Raw genomic sequence first — 21,386 nt, 5'->3', positions numbered from 1 at the left:
TTTAGTGCTGCAGTAGAACGCTGAGATGGATGGGAGAGACCCATGTAGTCCCCGTATTTGTAGCACATGTGCAAGCAATGTTTGAGTATAGTTGTAGATAAGAATCATAGCTCTAACTGGAGGTATAAGAATTTTTCCTCCAAGTGCACATGGTGGAATTTAGTATTTTCTTTTTCATTTTCAAATAAAACTTGTAGCCTGCCTTCTTCCACCTTTACTTGGCAGTCCTGTTAGGAGATAGGGACCATGATATGAAAGTTTTACTTTTTGTTTGTGATTTTCCTGAAACAAAAGTCTCAAAACTCCTGAAATAAAAGTCCTCCCTTGAAGGAAAAATGATACACCTCAAAAGTGAACCATAGGAAGTTGTCATATGTTTACACTTCTGTGCCATTCTACAGTGCTATGAACTACTATAGAGGGATCTTTTGTTGAAGGAGTGCTTTGAAGAAGGAAAAAGGCAGCAGCATATTGCAGTCCCTTTTGATTTAAATATCTGTGGTTATAGATACTCGAGCTTTACCTAGAAATGCCTTGCAGGTGACCTGGTGTGGAATTTACTTCCAGAAATTAGTGAAAAGAGTTGTGCTCTGGTTGAACTCACTGCTCTCCATTCGCTCTCCTTTGGTCTGCTTTTCTGATCTGCTTGGAAAAGTGCTGTCAAACTTATCTTGTCTAACAAGGTGACCCACCATTGCTCTTCATCCACAATTTTGGAAAGGGTCTGCTCCAGGTTTGTCAAGAGGTCACATGGGTTCATTAAAAGCTCAACACCTAGGAATGAGTATCTCCTCTTTATTAAAAGGCAGGGCTGGACTTGGATCTTGTGCCAGTAGTGCTTTTCAGTGTTTGCACACTCTTTTTGACAATTTTTTTGGGAGATGTAAGTGGGGTTCATTAAAAGTTGGTTAAGGAAAATACAAAGGGGAGCATGGTGGACCCCTGGTGGAATCTGAGGGCTGAGAGAGTGTGCTTCTCTTTTTCAGGTGCTTTTTTTTGTTTTTTTCTTTCTTTCCTCATTTTAAATTAAGATTTTCTTTTCATTTATTCATATGTGCATACATAGTTTGGGCCATTTCTCCCCGCTGGACCCCAATCCCCTCCCTCTGCCCCCTACCCCCTCACTTCCAGGCAGAACATGTTTTGTCCTTTTCTCCAATTTTGTTGAATAGAAGACATAAGCAATAATAAGAAAGACATTTTTGCTAGTTGAGATAAGTATAGCTACACTGAGAGATTCCTAGCATTGCTTCCATGCACAAGTGTATTACATCCCGAATTGATTCATCTCTACCTGACCTTTTCACTAATTCCTATTCATCTTCCTTTATTGACCTCTGTTGCATTACGGTTACTGTATTAGCTCCTCTGCATAGGTGACATCAAACACTTTGAAGTTTTGGGTTTCCTACCCATCCCCATACCTCCTTTATGTGCTCTCTCCTTAGTGTATGACCCAAGTTCAACAACACTACTGCATTTTCCCTAGATCTAAAGTCCACGTTTGATGGAGAACATAGGATTTTTGGTCTTCTGAGCCAGGCTAACCTCATTCAAAAAGATGTTCTCCAGAGCCATCCATTTATTTGAGAATGATAAAATTTCATTCTTCTTCATGGCTGAGTAAAACTCCATTGTATATAAGTACCACATTTTCTTAATCCATTTGTCTGTAGTAGGGCATCTTGACTGTTTCCATAACTTGCCTGTTGTGAATAGCACTGCAATAAACAAGGGTGTGCAGGTGCCTCTGGAGTAACCTGTGTCACAGACTTTTGGGTATATCCCCAGGAGTGAGATTGCTGGATCATATGGCGGATCTATGTTTAGTTTTTTAAGAAGCCTCTATATTTTTTTCCAGAGTGGTTGCACTAGCTTACATTCTGACCAGCAGTGTACAAGGATTCCTTTTTCCCCACATCCTTGCCAGCACCTGTTGTTGTTGGTGTTTTTGATGATGGCTATTCTAACAGGGGTGAGGTGGAATCTTAGTGTGGTTTTGATTTGCATTTCCTTTATGGCCAGAGATGGTGAGCATTTTTTCATGTGTTTTTTGGCCATTTGAATTTCTTGTTTTGAGAAAGTTCTGTTTAGTTCACTTGCCCATTTCTTTATTGGTTCATCAATTTTGGGAGGGTTGAGATTTTTAAGTTGGCTGTATATTCTGATTATCAGTCCTTTGTCTTATGTATAGCTGGCAAATATTTTCTCCCACTCTGTGGGTGGTCTCTTCAGTTTAGAGACCATTTCTTTTGTTGTGCAGAAGCTTTTAAATTTTATGTAGTCCCATTTGTCCATCCTTTCTCTTAGTTGCTGAGATGCTGGGGTTCTGTTAAAGAAGTCCTTGCCTATACCTATTACTTCCAGAGTATTCCCTACTCTTTCCTGCACTAACTTCAGAGTTTCAGGTCTGATAATAAGGTCCTTGATCCATTGTGAGTTGATACTCGTATAGGGTGTTAAACATGGATCGAGTTTCAGTTTTTAGCAGACAGATAACCACTTTTCCCAGCAACATTTGTTGAAGAGGCTGTCTTTTCTCCATCGGATGTTTTTGTCACCTTTTTCAAAAATAAGGTGGTCATAGCTGTGTGGATTCATATCCAGATTCTCTCTTCTGTTCCACTGGTCTTCATGTCTGTTTTTGTGCCAATACCATGTTGTTTTTATTGCTATTGCTTTGTAATAGACTTTGAAGTTGGGTAGGTGTGATACCTCCAGCATTGCTCTTTTTGCTGAGTATTCCCTTGGCTACTTACAGTCTCTTGTGTTTCCAAATGAACTTTAGGGTAGATTTTTCAATCTCTGTGATGAATGTTATTGGGATTTTGATGGGAATTGCATAGAACATGTAGATTGCTTTTGGTAATATAGCCATTTTTACAATATTGATTCTACCAATCCATGTGCATGGGAGGTCTTTCCACCTTCTGTAGTCTTCCTCAATTTCTTATCTTCAAGGTTTTCTAGTTCTTTTGTAGAGGTCATTCACATCCTTGGTTAAGTTTACTCCTAGGGATTTGATTTTTTTTAGGCTATTGTTAATGGATTTGTTTCCATGTATTTTTTAATTTGTTCATTGTTGGTGTATAGAAAACTAATGATTTTTTTAAGTTGATTTTTGTATCCTGCCAACATGCTGTAGCTGTTTATGTTGTTCTAGGAGATTTTGGGTAGAGATTTTAGGTCTTTAAGATATAGGATCATGTCACCTGCAAATAGGGATATTTGACAGTTTCTTTACCTATTTGTATTCCTTTTATTTCTTCTTCTTGCCTAATTGCTATGGCTAGGAATTCAGGACTGTGTTGAATAGTAGTGGGGATGGTGAGCATCCTTGTTTCATTCCTGATTTTAGGAGAATAGGTTTCAGTTTTCCTCCATTAATTATGATGTTGACTATAGATTTGTCATATATAAACTTTAGAATGTTGAGGTGCATTCCTTCTGTTCCTAGTTTTCTTAGAGTTTTTATCATAAAGTGATGTTGGATCTTATCAAAGGCTTTTTCTGCATCTATTGAGATGATCGAGTGGTTTTTGTCTTTGCTTCTATTAATGTACTGTATTACATTTATAGATTTGTATATGTTGAACCACCCCTGCATCCCTGGGATGAAGCTGACTTGGTTGTGTTGATTGATTGTTCCGATGTGTTGTTGGATTTGGTTTGCCATTATTTTATTGAGGATTTTTGCATCTAGTTCATTAACGAGACTGTCCTATAGTTCTCCTTTCTGCAGGTGTCTTCTTCTGGTTTTGGGATGAGTGTAATGCTGGCTTCTTATAATTAGTTAGGCAGTGTTCCTTCCCTTTCTATTTCATGGAAAAGTTTAAGGAGAGTTGGTATTAGTTCTTTTTTAAAGGTCTGATAGAATTCAGCAGAGAATCCCTAACATTTCGTTCTTCATGGCTGCATAAAATTCCATTGTGTATAGATACACATTTTCTTGATCCATTTGTCAGTAGTGGGGGCATCTTGGCTGTTTCCATACCTTGGCTATTGTGAATAGTGCTGCAATAAACATGGGTGTGCAGGTGCCTTTGGAGTAACCTGTGCCACAGTCTTTTGGGTATATCCCCAAGAGTGGTATTGCAGAATCAATGGTAGATCAATGTTTAGCTTTTTAAGTAGCCTCCAAATTTTTTTCCAGAGTGGTTATACTAGTTTACATTCCCACCAACAGTGTAAGAGGGTTCCTTTTCCCACAATCCTCACCAACACCTGTTGTTTTTGGTGTTGCTAATGATGGCTATTCTAACAGGGGTGAGGTGGAATCTTAGTGTGGTTTTAATTTGCATTTCCTTTACCACTAGAGATGGTGAGCATTTTTTCATGTGTTTTTTGGCCATTTGAATTTCTTGTTTTGAGAAAGTTCTGTTTAGTTCACTTGCCCATTTCTTTATTGGTTCATTAGTTTTGGGAGAATTTAGTTTTTTAAGTTCCCTATATATGCTGGTTATCAGTCCTTTGTCTGATGTGTACCTGGCAAATATTTTCTCCCACTCTGTGGGTGTTCTCTTCAGTTTAGAGACCATTTCTTTTGATGAGCAGAAGCTTTTTAGTTTTATGAGGTCCCATTTATCTATGCTATCTCTTAGTTGCTGTGCTGCTGGGGTTTCATTGAGAAAGTTCTTACCTATACCTACTAACTCCAGAGTATTTCCTGCTCTTTCCTGTATCACTTTAGAGTTTGTGGTCTGATATTAAGATCCTTGATCCATTTTGAGTTAATATTGGTATAGGGTGATATACATGGATCTAGTTTCAGTTTTTTGCAGACTGCTAACCAGTTTTCCCAGCAGATTTTCTTGAAGAGGCTGCTTTTTCTCCATCGTATATTTTTAGCGCCTTTGTCAAAGACAAGTTGGTTATAGTTGTGTGGCTTCATATCTGGGTCCTCTATTCTGTTCCACTGGTCTTCATGTCTGTTTTTGTGCCAGTACCATGCTGTTTTTATTGTTATTGCTTTGTAATATAGTTTGAAGTCAGGTATTGTGATACCTCCTGCATTGTTCTTTTGACTGAGTATTGCCTTGGCTATTCGTGGCCTCTTGTGTTTCCATATAAATTTCACAGATTTTTCAATCTCTTTAATGAATGTCATTGGAATTTTGATGGGAATTGCATTAAACATGTAGATTACTTTAGGGAGTATCTACATTTTTGCTATGTTGATTCTACCAATCCATGAGCATGGGAGATCTCTCCACTTTCTATATTCTTCCTCAATCCCTTTCTTCAGAAGTGTATAGTTTTCCTTGTAGAGGTCATTCACATTTCTTTTGAGGCTATTGTAAATGGAATTGTTTTCATATATTAGTTTTCAGTTTGGTTATTATTAGTGTATAGAAATGCTAATGATTTTTCTATGTTGATTTTATACCCTGCTACCTTGCTGTAGCTATTGATGGTGTCTAGGAGCTTCTGATTTGAGGTTTTTGGGTCTTTAACGTATAGGATCATGTCATCTGTAAATAGGGATAGTTTGACAATTTATTTACCTATTTGTATTCCTTTTATTCCTTCTTCTTGCCTAATTGCTCTGGCTAGGAATTCCAGTACTATGTTGAATAGGAGTGGAGATGGTGGGTATCCTTGTCTAGTTACTGATTTTAGAAGGAATAGTTTCAGTTTTTCTCCATTAAGTATGCTGTCTGTATGTTTGTCATATACAGCTTTTATAATGTTGAGGTACTTTCCTTCTATTCTTAGTTTTCTTAGAGCTTTTATCATGAAATGGAGTTAGATCTTATCAAAGGCTTTTTCTGCATCTATTGAGATAATCAGGTGGTTTTTGTCTTTGCTTCTGTTAATGTGGTTTATTATGTTTATTGATTTTTGTATGTTGAACCAACCCTGCATTCCTGGGATGAAGACTACTTGGTCGTGGTGAATAATCTTTTTGATGTGTTGTTGAATTCAGTTTGCCATTATTTTGTTGAGGATTTTTGCATCAATTTTCTTTAAGGAGATTGGCCTATAGTTCTCCTTTTTGGAGGTGTCTTTGCCTGGTTTTGGGATAAGTGTAATACTGGCTTCATAAAATGTGTTAGGCAGTTTTCCTCCCCTTTCTATTTTGTGGAACAGTTTAAGGAGGGTTGGTATCAGTTCTTCTTTAAAGGTCTGATAGAATTCAGCAGAGAATCCATCACGTCCTGGACTTTTCTTTTTGGGGAGACTCTTGATTGCTGCTTCAATTTCATTTTGTGTTATAGACCTATTCAGGTGATAATTTCCTCTTGGTTCAGTTTTGGATGATCATATGTATCTAGAAATCTGTCCATTTCTTTAAGATTTTCAAATTTATTTGAATATAGGTTCTCAAAGTAGTCTCTGATGATTTCCTGGACTTCCATGGTGTTTGTTGTTATCTCCCCTTTTGCATTCCTGATTCTACTAATTTGGGTTTTTTCTCTCCTCATTTTAGTCAGGTTTGCCAGGGGTCTTTCGATCTTGTTAATTTTTTCAAAGAACCAACTTTTTGTTTCATTAATTCTTTGTATGGGTTTTTTGGTTTCTATTTTGTTGATTTTAGCTCTTATTTTTATTATTTCTCTCCTTCTATTTGTTTTGGGATTTGCTTGTTCTTGATTTTCTAGGACTTTGAGATGTATCATTAGGTCATTGATTTGGGATCTTTCAGTCTTTTTAATATATGCACTCATGGCTATAAACTTTCCTCTTAGGACTGCCTTTGCTCTGTCCCATAGGTTCTGGTAGGTTGTGTTTTCATTTTCATTGACTTCCAGGAACTTTTCAGTTTCCTCTTTTATTTCATCAATGACCCATTGTTCATTAAGTAATGAGTTATTAGTTCCCAGCTGTTTGCATGTTTTTTGTCTTTACTTTTGTTGTTGAGTTCTAGTTTTATTGCATTGTGATCAGATAGTATGCATGGTATAATTTCTATTTTCTTATATTTGCTGAGGCTTGCTTTGTGCCCTAGGATATGATCTATTTTTAGAAGGTTCCATGGGCTGCTGAGAAGAATGTATATTGTGTAGAGGTTGGATGAAATGTTCTGTAGACATCAAGTAGGTCCATTTGATCTATTGTATATTTTAGTTCTTGAATTTCTTTATTGATTTTTTTGTTTGGATGACCTATCTATTGATGATAATGGGGTGTTAAAGTCTCCCACAACCACTTTGTTGGCATTAATATATGCTTTTAGGTCCTTCAGGGCATGTTTGATGAAATTGGGTGTGTTGACATTGGGTGCATATAGGTTGATAATTATTATTTCTTTTGGTCTATTTCCCCTTTCATTAGTATGGAATGCCCTTCTTTATCTCATTTGATCAATGTAAGTTTGAAGTCTACTTTGTCAGATATAAGTGTTGCTACTCCTGCCTGTTTTCAGGGTCACTGGCTTGATAAATCTTCTTCCAGCCTTTCATCCTAAGCCTATGCTTATTTCTGTCGGTGAGATGGGTCTCCTGTAAGGAACAATTTGTTCGATATTCATTTTTAATCCATTTTGATGGGTGAATTAAGTCTGTTAACATTAAGTGTTAGTACTGAGAGGTATGTGGTGATTCCTGTCATTTAGTTGTCTTAGTTCTTTGAAGGTTTGATTGTGTGTACCTAAGTTGAGGTTACTCTCTACTTTCTTGCTTTTTCTTTTCCTGTAGTTTGGTGCTGCCTGTCCTTTCCTGGTTATGTTGGGTTTCACTTTCTGTGTGCAGAATCCCTTGAAGAATCTTTTGTAGTGGTGGCTTTGTGGTCACATATTGTTTTAGTTTCTGTGTATCCTGGAAGACTTTTATTGCTCCATCTATTTTGAATGATAGTTTTGCTGGGTAGAGTATCCTGGGGTTGAAGTTATTTTCATTCATTGCCTGGATGATCTCACCCCACGCTCTTCTTGCTTTTAATGTTTCTGTTGAGAAGTCTGCTGCGATTTTGATGGGTTTACCTTTGTATGTTATTTGATTTTTCTCTCTTACAGCCTTCAATATTCTTTCCCTAGTTTCTGAACTTGTTTTAATGATGATATGTTGTGGGGTAGTTCTATTTTGGTCTGGTTTCTGTTTGGTGTCCTGGAGGCCTCTTGCATCTGTATGGGAATATCTTTCTCTAGATTTGGGAAATTTCTGTTATTATTTTGTTGAATATATTATGCATTCCCTTTGCTTTCACCTCTTCTCCTTCTTCAATGCCCATGATTCTCAAGTTTGGTCTTCTGATGGAGTCGGTGAGTTCTTGCATTTTCTTTTCACAGGTCTTGAGTTGTTTAATTAATAGTTCTCCAGTTTTTCCTTTAATTACCATTTGATCTACTAGGTCTGAGATTCTGTCTTCTGTTTGTTCTAGTCTCCTGGATTGGCTTTTGTTTTGCAATTCTGTTTCATTCTTTTTTCTGTGGTTTTCCATATCCTGAGTCGTTTCCTCTTTAATGTTGTCTATTTTTGTCCTGAGTTCATTTATCTCCCCGTCATTGCCCTTGGTGTTGTTATTGTCCCTGTACTGTGTGCAATTAAGTATTTCTGGCTGTAATAATAGCACTAGTGGTATTTAGAATCAAAGGGTGAGAGGGGATGGAAAGCAAAGTAGTTAAAGGAAAAGGGAAAAACAAATAAACAAGTAGAAAAAAACAAAGCAAAGAAACAAAAAATCTTTCAAAGATATAAAGAGGAAGAGACAGTGTACTAATCAACTGTAAGCTGAATAGGCATTAGAGAGACAGAGGATTGAAAATAAAAAATAAAAAGAATGAAGATAAGAATAAATGTAAAAAATAAGTAAATGAAAGAAAAAAATATGTAAAACATAAAATAAAATATAAAATAAATTAAATAAAAAAAAATCTCCAAGTTCAAATGCAATGAAGTTTCAGTCTTAATAATTTTGGTGTTCTTCCCTCAGCCTCCAATCCTGGAGATGGTGCCTCAGATTTTGTTCTGTAGTTGTCTCACCAAAGGGGAAAAATAAAATAGAACAAAACCGTACAAAACAAAACAAAAAAACAAAAAACCCACAAAGTGTCTGAAGTTCAAATGCAATACAGTTTCAGTAAGTTTTTCAGCATGCAGGTGTAGTTTGGTTGTTTTCTCATCAAAGGTAGGGAGAGAGAAAAAAAGGAGTCTGGAGACAGGTCTGTGAATGGCTATCTGAGGCTGTGGTTCACCTGCCTGCTGCTGTCAGCCTGCTGTTGCTGGAGGCGTTATTTATGCAGATCTCAGGAGTGAGCTTAGCACTCACCTGGCCCCACAGGCTTTGTTTACTCAGAGTTCTTCTGTGTGCGATGCCACTGCTACAAGCTTTCCCCTTTCCAAACACACAGGGGGAGGTGACACTGCACCAGCTTTCTCAGACCTGCGTGTTTGTTACAGCTCACGTGGGAGGTGGGTCTTCCCTCCTTTCCTGTGGAGTTTTTTTCCCTCCAGCACTCTCACAAGCTTTCCTGCTCCTGGTTGCTGGGTGAGCGCTGCAGGTCCCACCCTCTCCGGCTAGACCCGGCTTGTTTATTTACAGTTCTGGGAGGGATTCCCCTCCCCAACCCTTTGGCGGTCAGGGCGCCCCACCCTCTTTGCTATGTGTCTTTATTGTTCTTATTACTTATTACTCAGTTTCTCTTTTTTTCCCTGGGTGGGGGTTGGTCTGGCCCAGGGTTGTCTGTGGGAGTACCGCATACTGCTTAGCTCACCTTGTGGTCCGCGTCTTCCCAAGCTGTCTGGGCATGGATGTCTGGCAGCGGCCTGGTGGCCCTCCTGGTTTCTCCATTCAACGTGAAGTGGAGATGCTCTGTACAGGCTGGAGGTGTGGAGGGGTCAAAGTTTTGCCTCTTCTTGGTGGCCTTGCCTGCAATGTGTGTCTCCTGCGTGTCTCCAAGATTTCACTTTAGGAGGTCCGCTTTCTGCTTCCTCCCTCTAGCTGCCATCTTGGAATCCTCCTTGATTCTTCTTGATGCTTTATTTCTGCCAAGCGTGGGTCCAGCATCTCAGCAAGATTTTTGATATACGGAGCTCACACTGTCTGCTCCTGCACTCTAGTTGCCATGTTGGATCAATCTCTGTTGACAATTTCTTTAACAAAGAGTTCCGTCTTTCTCTTTTTGTTATTGCTGGCATTTGAACTTCAGGCCTCCCATATGTTAGGGCCTCTACCAGTTCAGAGGCTCCAAAAGCCTGGAATGGCATGTGCATGCCACAAAGCCCTGCTTACTTGGTGCCTTAAATGGGATCTCACTATCACCCTCTGTCCTCTCTTATCTCTTCCTCCCATGTAGCTTGGATTACATGCTTGTGCCACCACCCCTGGCTTGCTCCAGATATTCTTAAGACTGAGGTTTTTTAACCCTTCATGTCCACTTTATCTGGGTCTTGCCCATTCTTCCTCAGTGTCACTCTGAATGACAACACCTTGACCTGTAGATCCTTCCTGGTGGTGATGTCAGGAGGTTGAAGGTCACGTGGGATTAGGGGCCCCAGTCACCCACTTGGAATGTTCCTGTGGGAAGTACTCCTGAGTCTTTGGGGACATGCAGTACCTAACCCATGTTAAATAACTTGGAGCATTTAACCATCTTGCCATCCATCTGGCATGCCTTTTCCTTGCCACTGGCTTCCCCCAAGCCCAGACAATATTCAGCAATGGGACTGATTTACTTTGTCTCCTGCTCATATTCCACAGATGCCGGAGCAATAAGCCAGCTCAGAGGACATTTGGGGAGCAGGGAGAGTGTGAATCCTCAGTCTGTTGCTCCACGCTATAATTTCTTGATGTCTTAATGGGCCGTCTGCTTTTCACAAGCTCTTTCTATCTACTTTCTTCTCATATTTCTCAACAATTTCTGATTTCAGCTCTGTGAAATAGGAATTATAATCTCATATAATATCCCTCCATTTTCCGGTGAAATCAGGTAATTAAATGCATGTACATTCTATCCTCATAAATGTGAATAATGCATGAAGCCTATATCTGGAGCATATACATTGTGTTTGTGGCAGGTGTGTTTTCTAAACAGAATATGCATATAGGAAGTATATCAGATACTTATGCAAGTTTTGTAAGTTTCCAGGATTAAGCTCCCCAGTTAGTTTCAGTCATGGGGTTTTCCTTGATCTTGGATTTTGCTTGGTGTTAAAATCTCTTCCTCTCCAAAATCACAGCCTGTGCCCAGTGTCATTTCCTTGTCTTGCCATATTTTCTTAGGAGATACTGGGTTTTACTAGTCCAGTTTCTCTTGTATATGTTAATAAATTTGAAGTACCTTTGCCTCCTGGCCATCTTACCATTACTGGATGTGAAAAACATCAGCAGTCATGACTATATAAGTGTGTCTATAGGCCTCCTCTCCCAGCCTTAGACTCTGTTATCCCAGCTTACTTTCTTTACTTGATGATGCTCTTCTGCCCTAATCAGGACATAGAGAACAATGTCTATGTTTGCATTTTCAGAGCTGAATTCGGAAGCCTGCTTTGAAATGAAGCTGGAGGGTGATGGTCCCAAAGGCTCAGTTGACCACACACCTGGGTTTCAACATGGCCTCACTGATGCCACAAATGTCCTGAAATGGAAGATCCTGAAGAGAAAACTACTGTTGAGGAGGTGCCGAATAGTATGCAGATTTCCTGAACTAGGACAAACAGGTAATCCCACCTGTGGCTCTTGGATATGCTTACTCCTTGTGACTCTTCATGTAGGATTGAGCTAATCCTCCTACTATGTTTTTTCCTCAAGGTTTGTCCTGTCCAATAGCTCATGTAACCTCTGTGTGTTCATACCTTGAATTTCCATGGACTTCCACCTCGTCTGAATGTCTGTTTCCATTTCCTGTTTGTGCTATGACCTGTGTTCCCATCCGGCACTGGTGTCCCAACACCTTAAGTGTCATAGGTAAGCCTCGTCTGTTATTGTTACTGTGTGAAGAGTATCTCTTGGCCTGCTAAGCACAAGCAACTAATTCCCCAGAACCTCAGGCTTTGTTGGCTATTTGTTTGTCTTCCCGGTTCCCCAGGCTCCCACTGGGAGCTTTCCTCTGGGAGCACACCCTAAACCAATCTCTAGTGTGGGATTCTCCCCTTGTGCCTGCTTTTGGGAAACAAACCATGTCTGTTCCTTTATTATTAAATTGACCTGCATGTGAAAAGTGTTAATATGTTGAGAAGTAGCCCTGATCATAAAAACTACATTGCAAACTGGAATATAGGTTGAGAGAATGCTAGGCCTGGTGCCAGTGTTGTCCTCAGCACCATGTCTCCAGGCCAAGGCCAATGTGCATGTTTTCATCAGGAGTCAGTATCTCTACCTCATGAACTCTGAAGTTAGCTGGAGGACACTGAGTGGAACGTTAAAGGTATGTCAGTCCAAAAGGAGATGCCAAGGGCAGTACCACAAACCCACATAGATCAATGATGACTTAGGCAGTCCTTGTCTTCTCCTCCTCCTTATTGTCTTTTCCATTAACATGTCCAACTTTGAGTCTAAAATACGACCCCATTGACCCTTGAGGACTGAGACTAAGAGAGCCTTTCGTTTAAGTCACTCAAAGGGATGTGAGTCGGGGGTCAGTTATATCAAGACCCAATAAAATTGATTGTGAATACAGGACAAACTTTGCATCAGGCCAGACCAATGCAGATGACATAAGAGTGATTTGCTTGAAACTGTCATTAGGAATGGCAAAATCCATAGAGCCAGCAGGTAAGGAACCAGGTATGATAGAGATGGGACGATGGAATGAGAGTGGTCCATGCCCTATGACCGGATCATGCTGCCAGGAAGAAGGAATGGAAGGGCTCACGAAATAGTCTGGGATGTGGTTAGGGCATCAGTGTGTTGAAAAAGCTCCCAGGTGACTGTAATATGTGGCATGAGCTGAGGGTCATGGACTTAAGCTGTTGGCAGGTTAATAGGATGGTATCATCCCAGCTGTGTGGCACAGGCCATAGAGAAAGCACAGCCTCTGTTAACCATTGCATTTGTACTCCCCTATGGACAAAACTATTTTAGTGCCACAGTAGAACATGGAGATGGATGGGAGAGGCCCATGTAGTCCCCATATTTGTAGCACATGTGCATGAAATGTTTGGGTACAAGAGTAGATAAAAATAGTTCTATTGGAACTGAAAGTATAAGGAGAACTTCCTGATAGTGCACATGGTGGAATTTTGTATTTTCCTTTTTATTTTCAAATAAAATTTGTAGCCTGCCTTCTGCCACATTTACTTGGCAATCCTGTGAGGAGATAGGGACCACAATATGAAAGTTTTACTTTTTGTCCATGATTTTCCTGGAACCAAAATCCTCAAAACTCATGACATAAAATTCCTCCCTTCATGAAAAAATGGTACACCTCAAATGTGAAATGTAGTAAGTTGTCATATGTTTAAACTTCTCTGCCATTCTAGAATGGTATGAGTTACTAGAGAGGGATCTTTTTTTTTGAAGGAGTGCTTTGAAGATGGAAAAAGGCAGCAGCATATTGCAGTCCCTTTTGATTTAAATATCTGTGGGTCTACATATTTGAGCTCTTCCTAGAAGTGCTTTACGGGAGACCTGGTGTGGAATTTCCTTCCAGAAATTAGTGAAAAGAGTTGCGCTCTGGTTGAACTCTGCTCTCCCTTCACTCTCCTTTGTTCTGCTTTTCTGATCTTCTTGGAAAAGGACTCTCAAAGTTTTCCTGTGTAGCCAAGGTGACCCACCATTGCTTTTCATCCACATTTATGGAAAGGGTCTGCTCCAGGTTTGTCACGAGGTCACATGGGTTCATTAAAAGCTCAGCACCTAGGAATGAGTGTCTCCACTTTAGTAAAAGGCAGGGCTGCACTTGGATCTTGTGCCAGGAGCCCTTTTCAGTGTTCCCATTCCATGCTGGACAATTTCTTTAAGAAAAAATTTACTTCTTTCTCTTTTTGTTATTGCTGGCATTTGAACTCAGGGCCTCCCATGTGTTAGGTTCTTTACCACTTCAGAGACTTTAAAAGCCTGCGATGGCAGGCGCCTTCCTCAAAGCCCCTCTTGCCTGGTTTCGTAAATGGGTCTCACTAGCAAACTCTGTCCTCTCCATCTCTTCCTCCCGTGTAGCTTGGATTACAGGCATGGTCCACCACCCCTGGCTTGCTCCAGATGTTCTTAAGACTGAGGTTTCGATTCTTCATGTCCACTTTATCTGGGTCTTGCCTATCTTTCCTCAGTGTCACTCTGAATGACAACACCTTGAACCATGGCTGCTTCCTGCTGGTGATGTCAAGAGGTGGAAGGTTGTGTGGGATTAGGGACCCCAGTCACCCACTTGGAGTATTCCTAGGGGAAGTACTCCTGAGTCTTTGGGGACATGCAGTGCCTGACCTGTGTGAATAACTTGGAGCATTTAACTGTTTTACCATCCATCTGGCATGCCTCTTCCTTGCCACTGGCTTCCCCCAAGCCCAGACAATACTCAGCAACTGGACTCATTTACTCTGTCTGCTGCTCAAGTCCACAGATGCTGGAGAATAAACCAGCTCAGAGGACTTTTGGGGAACAGGGAGAGTGTGAATCCTCGGTCTATTGCCTCACGCTCTCATTTCCTGATGTCTTAACTGGCCGTCTGCTTTTCACAAGCTCTTTTTATCTACTTTCTTCTCATATTTCTCAACAATTTCTAATTTCAGCTCTGTAAAATAGGAATTATAATCTCATATAAGATCCTTCCATTTTCCAATGTAAGAATTGGTGAAATCAGATAACTAAATGCATGTACATTTCTATCCTCAGCAAATGTACATTTCTATCCTCAGCAAATGTGAATAATGAATGAAGCTTGTATCTGGGCCATAAACATTATGTGTTTGTGGCAGGTTTGTTTTCTAAACAGAATGAGCATGCAGGAATTATATCAGATACTTACAAGTTGTAAGTTTCCCAGGATTAATCTCCCCCAGTTAGTTTCTGTCATAGGGTTTTCCTTGAACTTTGATTTTGCTTGGTGTTAAAATCTCTTCCTCTCCAAAATCACAGCCTGTGCCAGTATTATTTCCTTGTCCTGCCATATATTCTTGGGAGATACTGTGTTTACTAGTCCAGTTTCTCTTGAATATGTTAATAAATTGGAAGTACCTTTGCCTCCTGGCCATCTTACCATTACTGGATATGTGAGAAACTTCAGCCATCATGAAAATATAAATGTGTCTATAAGCCTCCTCTCCCAGCCTTGGACTCTGTTGTCCCAGCCTACATTTCTTTCCTTGATGATGCTCTTTTGTCCCAATCAGGGCATAGAGAAAAACGTCTGTGTTTGTATTTTCAGAGCTGAATTCAGGCGCCTGCTCTGAAATGAAGCTGGAGGGTGATGCTGCTGAAGGCTCAGGTGACCACACACCGGAGTTTCAACAGGGCCTCATTGATGCCACAAACGTCCTTAAATGGAAGCTCTTGAAGACAAAATTACTGTTGAGCAGGTGCCAAATAGGATGCAGATTCCCTGAACTGGGACAAAGAGGTAATCCCACTTGTGGCACTTGGATACACTTATTACTGCTTGTCACCCTTCAGGTAGGATTGAGCTCATCCCCCTACTGTGTTTTCTCCTCAAGGTTTGTCCTGTATAACAGCTCCTGTAATCTCTGAGTGTTCGTACCTTGAATTTCCATGGGCTGCCACCTTGTCTGGACGTCTGTCTCCATCTCTTGTTTGTACTGTGAACTGTGTTCCTACCCAGCGCTGGTGTCCCAACATTTTAAATGTCATAAGTAAGTGCATCCTATGTTATCATTACTATAGGAAGAGCATTTCTTGGCCTGCTATGCACATGCAACTAATTTCCCTGCACCCCACTCTTTGTTGGCTGTTTGCTTGTCTTCTAGTCAGCCATATGGCTTGTGTTTTCCCTCCTTTTGCTTTTTGCCTTCCCAGCAAATACTCATCACCTGGACTCAAACACGGTATCTGTTACTAGCCTTCCTTTGATTGTAGTGCAGTAAGACTGCTCAGGTGACATTTGGGGAGGAGGTTTGTTGTGCATCTTCAGTCATTGACCTACGCTATGAGTTTTCTTCATTTGTAACAGGTCATCTCCTTTTCACAGCGTCTTCCTTTCCATTTTCTTTTCATATTTTTATTTCATTTCTGATTCAACTGACTGAAACAGTAATTGTGATATATTTTATTCCTCCTGTTTCTAATGTAAAAATTCATGCTCAGATAATTAAGTATATGTACATGATGTTCTCACCAGATATGAATAATGAGACTTGTATGAGGAACCCGTATATTATGTTTGTGGTAGGTATTTTATACCTGTTGTGCAATGAAAAGATATCAAATATTTTTGCATGTTATAATAATTCCTTAGGTTTATTCTCCCCCAGATTTCTTTTCTGTCTTAGGGTTTTCTGTGGATTTTGATTTTGCTTCATTTTAATCTTCTCTTCCATTCCAAAAGCACAGCCCATATCCGGTGTCATTTCCTTGTTTTGTCTCATATTCTTGGGAGATACTGCGTTTCACTAGTCTTGTTTTTCTTGAATTTTTAATAAATTGCAAGTGCATATGTCTTCTGCGATCTTAACTTGACTGGATATGTGAAAGCTGTCTGCATTATGGAAATAGCAAAGTTGTCTACAGACTTCATGTCCCTTCTGGACTTCCTTGTCCCGGCCTTTCTTTTCCTTATGTCCCTCGTAAACCCCAGTAAGGAATAGGTAACAATGGGTATGGTTTTGTTTTCAGAGCTGAATTTGAATGCTTTCTTTGGAATGAAACAACCTCCCAAGATAGAAGGTGATGTTCCGGAAGACTCAGTTGACCACGCATGTGGGATTCACCATGGCTTCATTGATGCCCCAAATGTCCTGAAGCAGAAGGTTATCAAAAGAATACTATTGCTCAGCAAGTGCAGAATAGAGAGCAGATTCCCTGGATCAACATACAGAGGTAATCACCCCTGTGGCTCTTGGATGCACTTAATCCTTATGATTCTCTATGTAGGTTTTGAGCTCATACTCCTACTGTGTTTTCTCTTTAAGGTGTGTTCTGTCCAACAAGTGATGTAATCCCTATCTATCCTTACCTTGGATTTCTGAGGCCTGCTACCCTGTCTGGTCCTCCATCTACATCTCCTGTTTGCATTCTGAATGCTGCTCCTCCCCAGTGCTGTCGTCCTCATACTTTAAGTGTTACAGGTAAGCCCAACCCATGTTATTTCCATGTTATGGAGAGCATTATTTGAGGTCCTTAGTACATACAGTTTCCCATAATCCCATACTTTCTTGGGTTTTCATCTGTCTTCCCAGTTCCACTACCTCTTTCTTCTGGGTCCATGGCCTTTCAAATTACTTGTTCAGTTTCTCCTCTTGTGCCTGCTTCAGGGAACCAGACCACATCAATCCCTAATTCTTAAATTGGGCATGCACATGAAAATGGTTAAAATTAACAATAAGGTGCTCTGAATAAAAAAAAAACTAAATTGCAACTGGGCTTTAGGTGGGAGGTGCATAATAAACCTGGAATCAGTGTTATCTTCAGCCCAGTGTGTAGAGCCATGTGTCCATTTTCATGGGTTTTCCAGGACACATTGTCTTTACTGATTGGATTCTTATATTACCTGGAGGACATTAAATGGTACTGTGAAGGGACAGTGGTCGAAAATGATATTCTAATTGCAGTACTTCACAACTGCAAAGATCATGAGATCTTTAGGTAGTCTGTGTTCTGTCCTTCTTATTTCCTTTTTCACTTAACATGTTCAGGTATGTGTCAAAAATAAAATGCCAGTGAATCTGGAGGTTGCAAATATGTAGGTCTTTTATTTAACTAACGTAATGGGAAATGGAGTCCAACCCCATGTATATCGTGATCTAATATGATTGATTGAAAATACAGGCTGAGCTTTGTATCAATCCATTTCAACTGACAAAAGAGTGATTTGCTTCAAACTATCAGAATGAAGAGTAAAATCCATAGAGCCAGTAGATCAGGAGCCAGTCATGAGAGAGATGGGGGAGATGAAATGTTAAGTTATGGGATCAGTGGTCTGTTCAGTATCTCCAGATCAAGATCCCCTGATACAAGCACCTGAGGTAATGAGTGCCTTGAACGCACACATGAGAGTCTCATGTAAATAGTCTGGGATGACGTATGGGCATCAGTGATTTTAAAAAGGTCCCAAGTGATTCTAACATATTTAGAAAATTAGGAACACTGACTCATGATAATCTCAAGTTGTCAATATGGAATTTTCCCACTTGTGTGGCTTACTCCTTAGAAAAAGCTGAGCGTCCATTAACTGCTGATGAAATTTGTATTTCCCTCTCAACAAAACTCTGTGTATCGCAGAAAAACATGGTGGTGAATGAATTTGGCCTGTAGCCTCCATACTTGAAGCACATGTGCACAAAGTGGTAACAAGATGAACTAAGAAATAGTAGCTACACTGAAACTCAGTGTCCCCAAAAAATATTTCCTCCAATTACACATAATTGTATTTAGTTTTTTCTTTTTCATTTTTTACCATAAATCTGGTAGTTTGCATTATATATTTTTAACTTCCCAGTCCTCTAATGTGATTAGGACCACAATTTAAAAATTTTACTTTTGGTCAGAGAAAATCCCCACATAAAGCTTTTCAGTCTCCCTTCCTTGAAGGACATATAATAATACATCAAAACTGAATGTCAAGAAATGTTTTTACACTTACACTTCTTTGACATTCTTTTCTTTTTATTTTTTTTCTGATGATACTGGTGTTTGAATTTGGGGCCTCACAATTGCTACCCAGGCACTCCACCATTTGAGTGACTCAGCCATCCCTTTTTTGTATACAGTATTTTTGAAATAGGGTTTTTAAAAGTATTTGCCCATACTGGATTTGAACCAGGATCTTCCTGTTCTTTGCCTTGTAAGCAGGTGGGCATGAGACACAGTGCTCAGCTTCTATGCCATTCTTGACTACCATGAAAAACTAAAAGGAATCTTTTCTGAAGGAGCAGTATTGAGAAAGAAAAATACAAACAGAGGAGAGTACAGTAAAACACAGGGCAGTCCCTTTTGTTTTAGAGATTTATGGGTCTAGCTATTGAGACTATTCTGAGAAGTGCTTTGTGGTGTGACCTGATATGGAGTAGCCTTCAGGAATTTAGAGAAAAGAGTTGTGCTCTGGTTGAACTCACTGTTCTCCCTTCATTCTTTCCATTTTTAGTGAATCCTTTTTCTTGTCTTTCCTAATCTGCTGTGGAAAATCACTACGGATCTTTCTTTAAATTTTTTGTCCTTGTCTGGCCAAGGTGACCCAACATCCATTGTGTCTGTTGCTCCCATTGGATGCCTTCTTGCTCTTCCTAAATGTTTATGAAGAGGGTCTGCTCCAGGGTTTTAAGAGTTTATGTGTTTTTAAGAGTTGATGTGTTCATGAACTCTTAATGAAAAGAGTCAGTCAAAGATCAGCCCCCAGGCATCACTGTCTCCTCTTTAATAAAGGTGGGACTGGACTTGGATGTGGTCTGAAGCCTGCTATCTCTCTTTCCTGTGGCTCTGCAACTGCCCACCCTCTCTTCCCTTTTTGGAGTCATAAGAGTTGTTTCTCCCCCCCACAGCAGTCTGTTTCTGAATGTGTATCCTGGGTGCTAAGAACAATGAGCACTAAGAAATGTGAAAAGCCCTTGATTTGGTCAGGATAAAAAGGATAGGAGGAAAGTGGCTGATATCACCAGCTTCTGTATGGGACAAGGAAGGGGCCCTGATTCCTGTACCACAAGCTGAACTGAAAGTTCGGGAGGGTTTTCTCTACTTTGTTGTGAATGCCACCTTCCACTTTAGCCAGCCTGAGTCCCACCAGTTTGGCTCATTCTCCCAAAGGAGCTCAGGTGGTCTCTGTCCTCTTCTATCACTGGGCAGTACTTCCTGGGGCAACCATCCCCAGGACCTGACCAAGACTCTCATTTGATTTCTCTCTCCCTCTCTCAGATACCAAATGTTGCTGGAACAAGAAGAGATATTGGCAATTTAAATAAATCTGCATCACAGAAAGTATCTTTTCCACTTGAAGAAATATAAAACAACAAACCAAGTGAATGGCCAAATAGAACACTGAAGACATCCTTCATGATCATTGGATTTCACAACCACGAATGGCTCTTGACACTCCAAAAGGCCAGTTTTATTGGAGAAATTAACAATTTCTGAGCCTCTAATTGCGATTACTATCCGAGACCAAGACCAAGGTCCATAACCACTATTGCGTGACCTTAATCCCAGCCCTCGAAGTTCCCACTCTATAGAAAAGCAAGGGCAGGAACAGCAGGAAGAAAAGAAGAGACCAAACTGGACCATTTTAGGATTTCAAATGCTATAAGCAGGCAGTATTAGCATTGTAGTGTTTTTGCTAAAGATGTTTAGCATGAATTTAAGCACAGGAAATTATCAGACACATGAAGAATATAGACCAGAAAACGAGACTACTGACCTATCTTCTTCGGTCAGGGTCACCATAAATGATACAACAACAAAGGAGAGGAGACATTTTGGTTGAAAAAGACTAAAAAGATAAATTTTTTAGTCTTTTTCAATCAACAATGTGTCCTCACTTTTTTGTTGTCAGTCTGTGGTGACCTTGACCTGTTTGTAGGGGACAGGTCAGGTGTCTGGCAACATGGCCCACATTCTTCTGTTGTCTCATAATTTCCTCAGCATTAAATTGAGCCTAAACTTTTAGCAAATCCCATGTATAGCTAATGCCACATGCTTCCTGTAACATCCTACTTGAAGACCTGCCAGTTTGTCTGTCACTCGTGTGTCTATTTAGGACTGTCACTTGGAGAAGGAGGCATCCATTGTGGGAGCTCATGAAAATGACTTGTTTTCCTTAAAACTGTTGAGCAATGTGGAGAGTAATACTTTGAGAATGTATAAATATTCTGTCTCCAATGATCTTCCTCTAAAAATACTACTGTCCATCATTCCACCTTGGCCATATCTTGGTTTTTGTTTTATACCAAAATTGAACATTCATGTTTATATCCTGAAAGTTCTAAAATTCAGTTCTTTCCATATACTTGTTTTTGTTGGCATTCTGTTTTAAAGAGGACATTTTCTCCCTGAATTTTAATTTAATCCAGAGTGAATATTACCAGAATGATTAAAACATTTGTGTTCCTCACTGTGGACTCATGTTTTTATTGAAATTCTTTTATTTCTATAATCAGTTTTGGGGGTAAGGATATAAATGAACACAAGCTCTTCCATATAATTTAGGCTGTGTTTACCATAGGTAGTAGATGGGATTTATTATAGCTCTTTCTCCATGGTGTGTGTGTGTGTGTATGGTGTTTGGCATTTAAGAGGCATTATATAGCTTTGTCTTTAGCATTACCCTAATAATGTTTTTGACATCTTTAGCATCCTTTAATTGACAAATATCTAATATTTGGTTTATAAGTTTTCTGTGAGACAATTCTACTTCA

General features: G+C 39.8%; 1 protein-coding gene across 5 annotated transcripts in view; it reads left to right on the top strand.

Moving 5' to 3' along the window:
- The window catches only part of LOC141422514 (uncharacterized), a 34,595-nt gene extending 13,513 nt beyond the window's left edge, over positions 1–21,082 (top strand). For 3 of the 5 annotated variants that reach the window (XM_074070303.1, XM_074070304.1, XM_074070300.1), the window contains 7 exons: positions 11,406–11,597; positions 11,689–11,844; positions 15,239–15,430; positions 15,525–15,680; positions 16,660–16,863; positions 16,956–17,111; positions 19,891–21,082. In XM_074070303.1, coding sequence (XP_073926404.1) covers positions 11,406–11,597; positions 11,689–11,844; positions 15,239–15,430; positions 15,525–15,680; positions 16,660–16,863; positions 16,956–17,111; positions 19,891–19,937 — 1,103 coding nt within the window. In that variant the 3' untranslated portion in view covers positions 19,938–21,082. The remainder of the gene's footprint in view (positions 1–11,405; positions 11,598–11,688; positions 11,845–15,238; positions 15,431–15,524; positions 15,681–16,659; positions 16,864–16,955; positions 17,112–19,890) is intronic. The other 2 variants (XM_074070301.1, XM_074070302.1) reach the window with 2 other exon arrangements.
- The last annotated feature ends 304 nt before the right edge of the window (positions 21,083–21,386 follow it).

This window comes from Castor canadensis, chromosome 4, assembly GCF_047511655.1.
Source record: "Castor canadensis chromosome 4, mCasCan1.hap1v2, whole genome shotgun sequence".
Taxonomy (NCBI): domain Eukaryota; kingdom Metazoa; phylum Chordata; class Mammalia; order Rodentia; family Castoridae; genus Castor; species Castor canadensis.
This window is presented reverse-complemented; position numbering and strand designations above follow the sequence as displayed.